At 39.8% G+C, this 12,222-nt stretch overlaps 1 protein-coding gene and 1 pseudogene across 1 annotated transcript; both read left to right on the top strand.

The window, feature by feature from the left end:
* Positions 1-1,603: 1,603 nt before the first annotated feature.
* LOC103304480 (olfactory receptor 7A10-like) lies at positions 1,604-2,557 on the top strand. Its single transcript, XM_008161358.3, has one exon. It carries the CDS (start codon positions 1,604-1,606, stop codon positions 2,555-2,557), a length of 954 nt encoding a protein of 317 aa, XP_008159580.2.
* A 6,852-nt stretch (positions 2,558-9,409) lies between these two features.
* On the top strand, positions 9,410-10,689 carry LOC129149556 (spindle and kinetochore-associated protein 1-like; annotated as a pseudogene).
* The last annotated feature ends 1,533 nt before the right edge of the window (positions 10,690-12,222 follow it).

The raw sequence follows: 12,222 nt of genomic DNA, 5'->3' as shown, positions 1-12,222 counted from the left end.
CCCACATAGGGGCGCACCTAAAGTGCCCAGCTCAGGTGACTGAGGAGGCTGAGCCACTGGCCCTACAGGACACCTACTATACAAGGCCATTTTACCAATTCCAGGAGACATAGCAGCTCTACCTAATATATAGAAACAAATACAGGGAAGCAGCCAAAATGCAGAGGCGAAGAAAGATGTCACAAATGAAAGAACAGAAGAAATCTCCAGAAAATGAACTAAATGAAATGGAAGAAAACAAACTACAAGATAAAGAGTTCAAAACAATGGTTATAAGAATGCTCAAGGATCTTGATGAGAGCCTCAAGGGCCTTAGTGACAATTTCAAGAATCTTAGTGAGAACAGCAAAAACATGAAAAAGAACCAGTCAGAAATTAAGCACTATATGAAGTAAAGAAGAATTTACAGAGATTCAACAGTACAATAGAGGATGCCAAGAATCAAATCAGTGATTTGAAATATGAGGAAACAAAAACACCCAATCAGGAGACCAAAAAGAAAGAAGAATCCAAAAATATGAGGATAGTGTAAGGAGCCTCTGGGACAACTTGAAGTGTACCAACATTCCTTATGGGGGTGCCAGAAGGACAAAAGAGAGAGCAAGATATTGAAAACTTATTTGAATAAACCAAATTACGTATGCACTTATATGCATAGCCCATGGACACAGGCAATAGAGTAGTGAAGACCTGGGGGGCTGGGAGGAGGAGTAACGGGGGCATGGGAGATATCTGTAATAGTATCAACAATAAAAAATACACTTAAAAATAATAATAATGACAGAAAACTTCCCATACCTGGTGAAAGGAACAGACTTACAATTTCAGGAAGTGCAGAGAATCCCAAAGAAGAGGAACCCAAAGAGGCCTACACCAAGACACATCATAACCAAAGGTTAAAGTCAAAGAGAGAATCTTAAAAGCAGCAAGAGAAAAGCAGTTAGTTACCTATGAGGGAGTGCCCATACAACTGTCAACTGATTTCTCAACAGAAACGTTGAAAAAGAAAAAGATTTTTAAAAATATGGACAATAAAATGGCAATAAATACATATCTATCATCAATGGAATCTAAAAATCAAGATAAATGAACAAGGAATCTAATGAATAAAATCAACTGATGAATAAAATACAACCAGAAGCATGGAAACATGGAACAGACTGACCAATCTCAGAGGGAAGCGGAGGGGGCAGGGGGGCGGGCAAGAAGAGATTAACCAAAGAATTTATATGCATATATGCATTACCTATGGACACAAACGGTAGGGTGGTGAAGGACTGGGGTGGGGTGGGAACGGAGTGGAGGTGTGTAATAAGGGGAGAAAGGGGGACATCTATAATACTCTCAACAATAAAGATTTGAAAACAAAATAAAAACACTATGTAATCCATGACCACCTTGGGGAAAAGGTCTAAGGAGGACAGAAAATCCTAATCAGAGTTGTCATGGGCTGGATTGTGTCTTAAAGGCCATGATACATACAAACAGTATATATTACTTCACTGCAAAATATAATTGTAGCATTTCAACTATATTAGTAATGGCCGTTTATATAAAAACTAATCATGCTATATTTTTCTTTCCTACTAGTCACCTTCACCACATGGGACGAGGCAATGATACCCCAATTTCAGAATTTCTTCTTTTGGGATTTTCTGAAGGACCAGAATTACAGCCCCTCATATTTGGGCTTTTCCTCTCCATGTACCTGATCACTGTGTTGGGAAACCTGCTCATCATCCTGGCTGTCAGCTCAGACTCCCACCTCCACACACCCATGTACTTCTTCCTCTCCAACCTGTCCTTGGTAGACATCTGTTTCACCTCCACCACCGTCCCAAAGATGCTGGTGAACATCCTGACACAGAGCAAAATTATAACCTATAAAGGCTGCATCACCCAGATGTATTTTTTCATACTCTTTGCATTGTTGGATGACATCCTCTTGACCATAATGGCCTATGACCGCTTTGTGGCCATCTGCCACCCTTTGCACTACATGTTCATCATGAACCCCCGACTCTGTGGACTGCTGGTTCTGGTGTCCTGGATCATGAGTGCCCTGGATTCCTTGTTACAAAGCATAATGGTATTGCAGCTGTCCTTCTGTATGGACTTGGAAATCGCCCACTTTTTCTGTGACCTTAAACAGGTGGTCCAACTTGCCTGTTCCGACACCTTCCTTAATAACATGGTGATGTATTTTCTAACTGTGCTACTGGGTGCTGGTCCCCTCGCTGGTATCATTTACTCCTACTCAAAGATAGTGTCCTGCATACATAGAATGCCATCGTCTCAGGGGAAGTATAAAGCATTTTCTACCTGTGCATCTCACCTCTCGGTTGTCTCCTTATTTTATAGTACAATCTTAGGTGAGTACCTCAGCTCTGCTGCTACCCACAGCTCTCACTCAAGGGCAGCAGCCTCAGTGATGTACACGGTGGTCACACCCATGCTGAACCCCTTCATCTACAGTCTGAGAAACAAAGACATAAAGAGGGCCCTGAAAAGATTTTTTGGGATGGCAGGTACAAAGGGGACAATCATCCTGAGGTAGAAAAAGTGGCCTTGATTTTGAGGCTCCAAGGCTCAAAATCAGAAATCGTGATTTTTTAATCAGATTGTGGTTTTTCAGACTCGCTCCTTTTATTTCTGTCCTTGAGTTTCCTATCTTTGTTTTAACTTCTTTATACAATTTCAGGTACCATTTTATTAAGCTTTCTGCTTTGTCTATTATGTAGACAGTTTTTCCCTTTGTCCTTTTTTCCAACTGTGATCAGAAATATTTGGAAATTTTCATTTACTTCATTGGCAACATTCATGTCTTAACAATAATTTCTTCTCAAATGACATATATCATTGTAAGTAAGTTGTTCTTGTATTCACCATCTGTCCCTCATTCTTCCTACATCGGTACCTTAAATGATCTTCCTGATACTGTAGACTTTATGATTGTTCCCTATAAGTCTCAGTCTGTTGATAGTGATGCAATAGGATAGGAACGCCTGGGCACTGGCCTGGGTCCTACTACTTGTTCCTCAGACCACAGTCAATGTTGTGACTAGATGGACCCTTTTGATCCTTATTATAATTGAAATAACCATCATGGAGCTATGAAAATGTAAGTTTTATTACTCATAGGTCCTGCAAGCCTGAAAGCCATACAAGAAAGTGTGTGTGTGTGTGTGTGTGTGTGTGTGTGTGTGTGTGTGTAAGAGAGAGACAGAGAGAGAGAAAATGGACTTTGACTGAAGGGCTCTGCCTTTATTGGAGGCCAAAGGCAGGATGGGTAGGGTTTTGTGGGTTTGCTTTTTATTTAAAATATAAAAGTTGGAATTAGGGCAGGGGAAGCAAAAGCAGAGTCACCCCTATGGTCAGTTATCTAAGTTACTCAGGGTTTTATACAAGGGCAATTTTATAATATGTTAATTCTTGTGTAAAAATCACAAAAATTCTATATGTGATTCCAAATAAACTTTGTTCCCTCAATATATCCATTATCTAATGTGAACTTTCTCGCTTTGCTCTTATTGAAAGTGCTTCACATTAAAAATAAAATTGCATATATTTCAAGTTCCAAAAAAATAATTAAATCAAATCCTATATAATAAAGAGCTAATATGCTGATTAGACTGGACGGCGGAATGACCTTCTGGAATGACCTTCCAGAACAACCAGTGGGCGGGGGATGGGGCCACAAGGCAACTGGGGCCGCAAGGGCCTATTCTTGCAGGAATTTTGTGCATCAGGCCTCTAGTTAAAAATAAAAGGAGAACTTCATGGGTGGGGGCAACATGAGTGCTCATGTAGTAGCTGTTTTGTATTCATTAAAAAGATTCAGCTCTATGGCAGTAGCTAAAACCTTGCCACATTCATTCCTGAGAGAAACATTTTACAGTATCATCTTTCATTGACTATTCACATAAAAATATTATTTAGTAAGTCTAAAAGAGAATACTAAATAATTTTACTTTGCAATTATTTTATTCCTGGTACAAATGTTTATATTTAGAGTTATAAGCCTTATACTTCACTGTAAATTGTACAAGCTCTTTACACAGTTTATACAGTGAGAGCTGGTTTCTTGTTGTGGTTTTGAATTCCATACTTTCAAACAAAATTGGAGTTTCTGTCAAAGTAGTTTAGTGTTTGACAGTGTATTATTTTATATGTGTGTAGATGTATTGGGGGAATGTGTGAATTTAATAAATTTTGTGTGAAAAAAATAAAATAAAAATAAATAAATAATAAATAAATAAATAAATAAATAAATGACTTTTGTGTGGTCAGTTTTGTCAGTCAGTCATATTATATCGCCCCATTATATTTTTTAATTTAATTCTTTATTGTTTAAAATATTACATATGTCTTCTTTTTTCCCCCATTGACCTCTCTCCGGTCATCCTCCCTTCCCAAACTCCCCAGCACCTGTCCTCACCCCCCCTGCTGTCTGTGTCCATGGGTTATGCTTATAAGCATGCATACAAGTCTTTGATTGATCTTTCAACACCTCCTACCCCCCACACCCCACTCCCGCCTTCCCTATGAGGTTGAATGGTCTGTTCAATACTTCTATGTCTCTGGATTCATCAACAAAATAACAAGAGAGCCCACTGCATGGGAGAACATATTTGCCAATGTTACTAGTATATCCGACTAGTATATCTGATAAGGATTTAATCTCCAAAATTTATAGGGAACTCATACAACTTAACAAAAGGAAGACAAACAATCCAATCAAAAAATGGGCAAAGGACCTGAATAGACCCCTTTCAAAAGAGGACATACAAAAGCCCAAGAGACATATAAAAACATGTTCAAAGCCACTAATCATCTAAGAGACGAAAATCAAAATGACAATGAGGTACCATCTCACACCTGTCAGAATGGCTATCAACAAATCAACAAACAATAAGTGCTGGCAAGGATGTGGAGAAAAAGGAACCCTGTGCACTGCTGGTGGGAATGCAGACTGGTGCAGCCACTGTGGAAAACAGTATGGAATTTCCTCAAAAAAATTAAAAAATGAAACCCCCATTATATTTTTTAATTGAATTTTTTTGGGTGATGTTGATTTGCAAAACCATATAGGCTTCAAGTGTACAACTCAAGAAAACATCATCTGCACACTACATTGTGATCCCATCATCCCAAACAAAGTCTCTTCCATTTCCATTTCCCCCCTCTTTGCCCACCTTCCCCTAGCCTCCACCCCCCTTTCTTTCTGGATGTCACCACACTGTTGTCTGTGTCTATATGTTATGCATATATGTTTTTGGCTAATCCCTTCATCTTTTTTCTTCCAGTCCCCCCACTCCCCTCTCCTCTGACAGCTATCAGTCTATACCACGTATCCACGTCAGTATTTCTATTTTGTTCTTAAGTTTATTTTGTTCATTAGATTCCACATATAAGTGAGATCACATGGTATTTGTCTTTCTCTGATTGACTTATTTCACTTAGCATAATAGTCTCCAGGTCCAAGGGTGTTCAAGATAGTAGTGGGGTGCCGGAGGCTAAAGCAAACAGCAGTTAACATATTAATGCAAAAAGAAACATTGGAATACCAATGGACTCTGATATTCAGCAGGGTGAAAATCAGCATAATATTACCCTGCTATGGGCTCAATGGCTCAAGGCAATTTCCTAACCTGATTATCGTTATACTGTTTACCAAACTTTACCTTTGATCTGCCTGTATGCATTGCTAAAGGGAAAATGTGTATTCAAGTAAATGAAAAGCTGACCAGGCAAGAGGTCAGTCTGCCTCTTCAAGAAAGAGGTCTCCACCTGGCCTCCAATGCCTTCTAAATTCAGATATCTTGTATAGTATTTTCATTTGTGCATTGGCCCCGCCTTCAGATCCTGAACCCTGCCACGAAGGTCGCAGCAGTGGATCTTTATTGCACCTCCTCTCAGATCCAAACTGGAAATAAAACTATATTGGGGAACATTTACTCTGAATTAGCAACTGAAGACTAGCTGAAGAAGAGACTTTTTTAAAAAACCCTCGTATTAAAAAAAAAAAAAAAAAAAAACCCTCGTATTTATTTATTTATTTTTAAATTCTTTTTTCTAATTTTTTTTATTTTTATTATATATTTTATTGTTAATATATTACAGATGTCTCCCATTTCCCCACCCCCTTTACCCCCTTCCTCCCAACCTCAACCCCCCACCCCCACCCAGGTCTTCATCACTCTATTGCCTGTGTCCATGGGCTATGCATGTAAGTATATAAGTGCTTTGGTTTATCTCTTCTTGTCCTCCCATCCCCACATCGAGGTATGTCAGTCTGTTCCATGCCTTCATGCTTCAGGCCTCATTTTGTCCATTAGATTCCACAATAAGTAAGATGATGTGATATTTGTCTTTCTCCGATTGGCTCCTTTCACTTAGCATAATAGTCTCCAGGTCCATCCATGCTGTCCCAAACAATAAGGGATCCCTCTTTTTTACAGCTGCATAGTATTCCATTGTGTAAATGTCCCACAGCTTTTTTATCCATTCATCTACTGCTGGGCACTTAGGCTGTTTCCAAATCTTAGCGATTGTAAATAACATAGCTTAGCTGGCCTAAGAAAATAAAGAACAAAGACCCAATTAAAGCCATTTGTGCCAGCGAAACCCAAGGACAAATGAAGTCAGAGGAACAAATAACAAAAACCCCATTAAAGCCAGACAGACCTAAGATAAAAGTAAAACAGTAAATCAGACCAAAGAATAAACCAACACTCCCCTATACACTCATTTTAATGCATCAGCATATTACAAATGCACCTGGAAAGCTGATGAATAATCTACCAAATCCTCCCCTTAAGATTCTTGCCTGCAGGGGAAAAAAGGATAAAAAGCCCTCAGGACAAAGACTCAATGTGAGCTTGCCCTAGAGCACACCCATGCCCCTTCCCAGGCATGAATTTTTTATTTCTAAGGGTCCCCACGCGACTTGCAGCCAGGGGAACATGGGCAGTGGTAACTCCACCCCTGATGCCTTCTCCAAGGCCCCCTTTATCTCTGACCTCTCAGTGAGCTAGAGCAGCCCCACTAGGCTCACTTCTTTCCTGTAACATTTCTAGAGAGCCAAGAAAACAGCCTAGTCAGAGGAAAGGCGGTGTAAGGGCGCATCTCTCCTCTCCCCCTAGCATCTCAACAAAATAACCACCGGCAATTCAATAAAGAAGTCCCTGCTCGACACAAATGCACGCCTGAGAGACCCGCACACAGGAACAACTAAGGTGGGCTCCTTGGAATAAGCAGAGAGACGAGAAGGGAGGGGTGCCAAACAGGGCTACAGCGCAGCAGCGTGTCTGCGCGGCTGGAAACTGGCAGGGGCAATTGTGGGCACTTCCCTCCGCTGGTTGGGAGGAACGGAGAGCTAACCGGGCAAGTGGCTAGCTGTTGGAGGTGCCACTGGAGTAGCGGCATTGTGCGGTCGTGAACGCAAGCAGTGAGTGTCTGAAGCTGAGGGCGTGTTGTGAATGGGGTCTAAGTTGCATGCGTGAGCTGCGGGTCAGCAGACACCCGCCCTACAGAGCTGCTCTGCAAAGGAAGGAAATCGCAGAGCCCTGCCAGGATTGGACTCCCAAATCTCGCTTCCCATCGCCCTTGGAGTTGGCTCCAGGACTTGGCTCCAGGAGTGTATTATCTGTACGCCAAGAGCTATTGCAGTAGAAACACAATTTCCCTCTGTGACTGAACCCCAGGGAGGGGTGCTTGGGCTGGACCTGCGGAGATCAGGAGTAGCTCTTACTGTCAGGGAAAAACAAACCTCACCCCCAAGCAACAGAGGCTCAAAACTCTGAGGCCACAGAGGATAAAAATCTTGCAATTCAGCGCCATCTGCTGGAATAGAGTAGAAAGACCTCCTCAGAGATAAATGGGAAAACAAAGAACAGTGAATTCTGTGAACAACCACAAGGATGAACAGAAAGGAAAGGAAAAATCCCCAGAAAACAGGCTGGAACACGTGGAATCATGCAAGTTGAATGACAGAGATTTCAAGGTTTCAGTTCTGAAAATACTCAATGAGATGCGAGAAAATGCTGACAGGCAATTCAGCACACTCAGAAAACAAATCAATGAACATAATGAGTATTTCTCCAAAGAAATTGAAATTTAAAAAAAGAATCAAGCAGAAATCCTGGAAATGAAGCAGGCCATTAAAGAAATTAAGAGTGAGCTGATGAGCATAGAAAATAGAACCAACCAGTTAGAGGAAAGAATTTGTGATATTGAAGATAGGAATCAAGAAATGATGCATTGCCAAAACCGGTTTGGCTCAGTGGATAGAGCGTCGGTCTGTGGACTGAAAGGTCCCAGGTTCGATTCCGGTCAAGGGCATGTACATTGGTTGCGGGCACGTCCCCGGTGGGGGATGTGCAGGAGGCAGCTGGTCGATGTTTCTCTCTCATCGACGTTTCTAGCTCTCTATCCCTCTCCCTTCCTCTCTGTAAAAAATCAATAAAATATATTTAAAAAAAAAAAAAAGAAAGAAATGATGCAGAGGGGAGAAGAGCGAGACCTGAGAATAAAGAAGTATGTAATGGCCCTATGAGACCTCTTTGATTCCATGAAAAAAAAATAACATCAGAATCACAGGCATAGTGGAGGAGGAAGAGAGAGAGTATGGAATGGAGAGTCTATTAAAACAAATAGTGGATGAGAACTTCCCAAATCTATGGAAAGAACTAGATCCTCAAATCCAAGAAACAAACAGAACACCTAGTTACCTCAATACAAAGAGGCCCTTTCCAAGGCACTTGGTAATAAAGCTGTCAAAAATTAGTAACAAAGAAAAAAAATCTTCAAAGCATCCAGGGAAAAGAAGGAAGTGACCTACAAAGGAAAACCTATCAGAATTTCACCTGACTTCTCAGCAGAAACTCTACAAGCCAGAAGAGAGTGGAACCAAATATTCAAATGTCTGAAAGAGAGAATTTACCAGCCATGCATATTATACCCAGCAAAATTATCCTTTAAATAACAACATTCCCAGACATACAGAACCTGGGGTATTTTATCAGTAGAAAATCTCCATTGCAGGAAATACTTAAGGAAATTATTCTACCTGAAACAAAGAACATAAGGTCATAACATTATCAGTAGGATTGCCAAAAAACTCTTAGCATAAATAGGGATAATTTGTGACAACAAAAACATACAAGGGGAAGAGGAACAGGTCTGAATAGGTAAAGGAAGATGAAGATCAGATGCACTCAAAAAGGGTAAAAACTATGGTATATATGCAACTTCACTTTTTATAAAACTAATGGCAATCACACACAAAAATCCCCCAAACAAGAGAGCTTGAATGGCTCACCTCTAGGCCCTGAGTGGGCCCTTTGCTCCTGGAACCACGTGAAATTGAGGATCCTGACATCGGAAGCAGGCAGAAGAGGCTTAAAGGATGTCCTCTTCAGATCTGGACCAAATATGTTTTCATATTAATGAAAAGATTGGCAATATTTAAAAATCTCTGTCATTAAGAAACTGCAGTCAAGAACCTAACTCGAAGACTATCCTACATAATAAAAGCGTAATATGCAAATTGTCCCCTCGACTGGGAGTTCATCCAGGGGGCGGAGCTAGCTGGGGGAAGGGAAGGAGGCCCCAGTGGTGGCAGGCGGCCAGGGGAATGGAGGGAGTACCTGGCTGGCAGCCAGCAGCTGCTAGGGACCGTACCAGTGCACGAATTTTGTGCGCTGGGCCTGTAGTCTACCTAATAAAAGAGTAACATGCTAATTAACCGTACCTTTGTGACACCCACCAGCCAATCAGGAGTGAGTATGCAAATTAATCCAACAAAGGTGTAGGGTTAATTTGCATACGCAGGTGCCAAGCATGGGGCAGGACGCTTGTGTCGTTGCCATGGAGACAACGCAGGTGTTCCGCACAACCCGAGCCTCTCCAGGCCTCTGGGCAGCATGGGAAGGCAGAAAGGCGACTCCAGCCAGAGCAAAGGCAATGCCAGCAGCCAGGAGAATGAAGGCCCATTCTTGCACAAATCTTCATTTGTGCATCAGACCACTAGTATTAAATAAAATAGGAGATGAGATCATGGTAATAAATGAACTTCTAAATAATTTGGAATTAGAAATTTAATTTCAAGAACAGACTACCAATTCACTCAAGGAACTCTGTGCATCTCTTGAAGAAGATTATAAAGATGTGGAGCATCTCAAAGAAAATATTCTTCCCCATTTTCCTCAAGTAACAGTAACCCAGAACTCTGGTAATGTAGCAGATCTTGACTCTGAAGAACCTGTCAAAGTTGAGGAACCTGGAGTCACAAAGAAGCCCTCTAAAGAGCAGAGGAATATTAAAGAAATGCCATTTATAACTTCTGAGGAGTTTAATGGCATTCCTGCATACATGAAATTCCGCTTAACCTATTGTCAAATTCATGATGCTATTAAAGAAATCAACAAGGCAGTAGTTAGTAAATATAAGATCCTACATCAACCAAAAAAGTCGATGAGTTCTGTGGCTAGAAATCTCTACCACAGATTCATTGATGAAGAAACAAAGGATACCAAAGGTCATTATTTTATAGTGGAAGCTGACATAAAGTAGTTCACAGCTTTGAAAGTTGACAAGAAGTTTCATGTTATACTGAATATCTTATGACACTGCCAGAGGCTGTCAGAGGTCCAAGGGGGAGGACTCACCCGATACATTATAATCTGAGGCCCTTTGAGCTTTTGAACAAGCCAACAGTAGGGTATAGAGGCTATTCCTATAGTGTCCTTATATGTAATTTTTTAAAATATATAATTTATCTTTCCTTATTTCTTATACAAATAAAACTTCTTTAAAATAAAGCATATAGGAAAATGGAAGATATCTGTAATACTATCAACAATAAAAACTATATTATAAATAAATAAATAAATAAATAAAGCAAAGCATATTTTAAAACAAGACATATAGCTTTAAAAAAAAGGGGGGGTGGGGGGGACATGTATGGAATACCACCAAACAAAAACAACATATAGAAGCATAAAGGAAAAGAACCAATGGAAGCACAGAGTTACCAGAAAACAAAAGATAAAATAGCTATAGGAAATCCTCATACATCAATAATTACCCTAAATGTAAATGGTCTAAATTCACCAGTAAAGAGGCACAGAGTAGCAGAGTGGATCAAAAAACAAAACCCAACCATATGTTTCCTACAAGAGACTCACCTAAGAGCAGAGACAAAGGTAGATTCAAAGTAAAAGGGTGGAAAATGATTCTCTAAGCAAAAAACATTTATAAAAAAGCAGGTGTAGCCATACTTATACCTGATAAAATAAATCTCAAGGGAACAAGAGACAAAGATGGACACTTTACAATGATAAAAGGAACACTACATCAAGAAAACATAACACTTCTTAATATTTATGCACCCAACCAGGGAGCACCAAAATATATTAAACAGCTACTCACAGAACTAAAGGGACAAACAGATCAAAACACAATTATAGTTGGAGACCTTAATACTCCATTGACAGCTCTAGACAGATCAACCAAATAAAAAATCAATAAAGAAATATAGGCCTTAAATGAAACACTAGACCAAATAGATACAATCAACATTTACAGAACATTTCATCCCAGAATATCAGATTATGCATTCTTCTCCAGTGCACATGGAACATTCTCAAGGATAGACCATATATTGGGTCACAGAACAAGCATCAACAAATTCAAAAAGATTGAAATTATTCCAAGCATATTTTCTGACCACAATGCCTTGAGATTAGAAAGCAACAGCAAAAAGGAGGTTAAAAAAAAAAACACTTACAAATACATGGAGATTAAACAGCATACTACTAAAAAATGACTGGGTCAAAGAAGAAATAAAAGATGAGATCAAAAGAAACATAGAGACAAATGAGAATGATAACACAACATATCAAAACCTCTCGGATGCAGCGAAAGCTGTAATAAGAGGGAAGTTTATATCACTACAGGCCTATCTCAAGAAACAAGAGAAGTTCCAAGTAAACAACCTAATATCACACCTTAAAAGACTAGAGAAAGAAGAACAAAAGCAACCCAAAATTAGCAGAAGAAAGGAAATAATAAAAATTAGAGCAGAATTAAATGAAATAGAGAACAAAAAGACTATACAAAAAAAATCAATAAAACAAAGAGCTCGTTCTTTGAAAAGATTAATAAAATTGACAAACCCCTAGCTAGGCTCACAAGGAAAAATGGGGGAAGACCCATATA

Source organism: Eptesicus fuscus, chromosome 6 (assembly GCF_027574615.1).
Source record: "Eptesicus fuscus isolate TK198812 chromosome 6, DD_ASM_mEF_20220401, whole genome shotgun sequence".
Lineage (NCBI taxonomy): Eukaryota > Metazoa > Chordata > Mammalia > Chiroptera > Vespertilionidae > Eptesicus > Eptesicus fuscus.
This window is presented reverse-complemented; position numbering and strand designations above follow the sequence as displayed.

Excerpts from the sequence above, each read along its gene's own strand:
- LOC103304480 (XM_008161358.3), top strand. The coding sequence starts at position 1,604 with ATGGGACGAGGCAATGATACCCCAATTTCAGAATTTCTTCTTTTGGGA.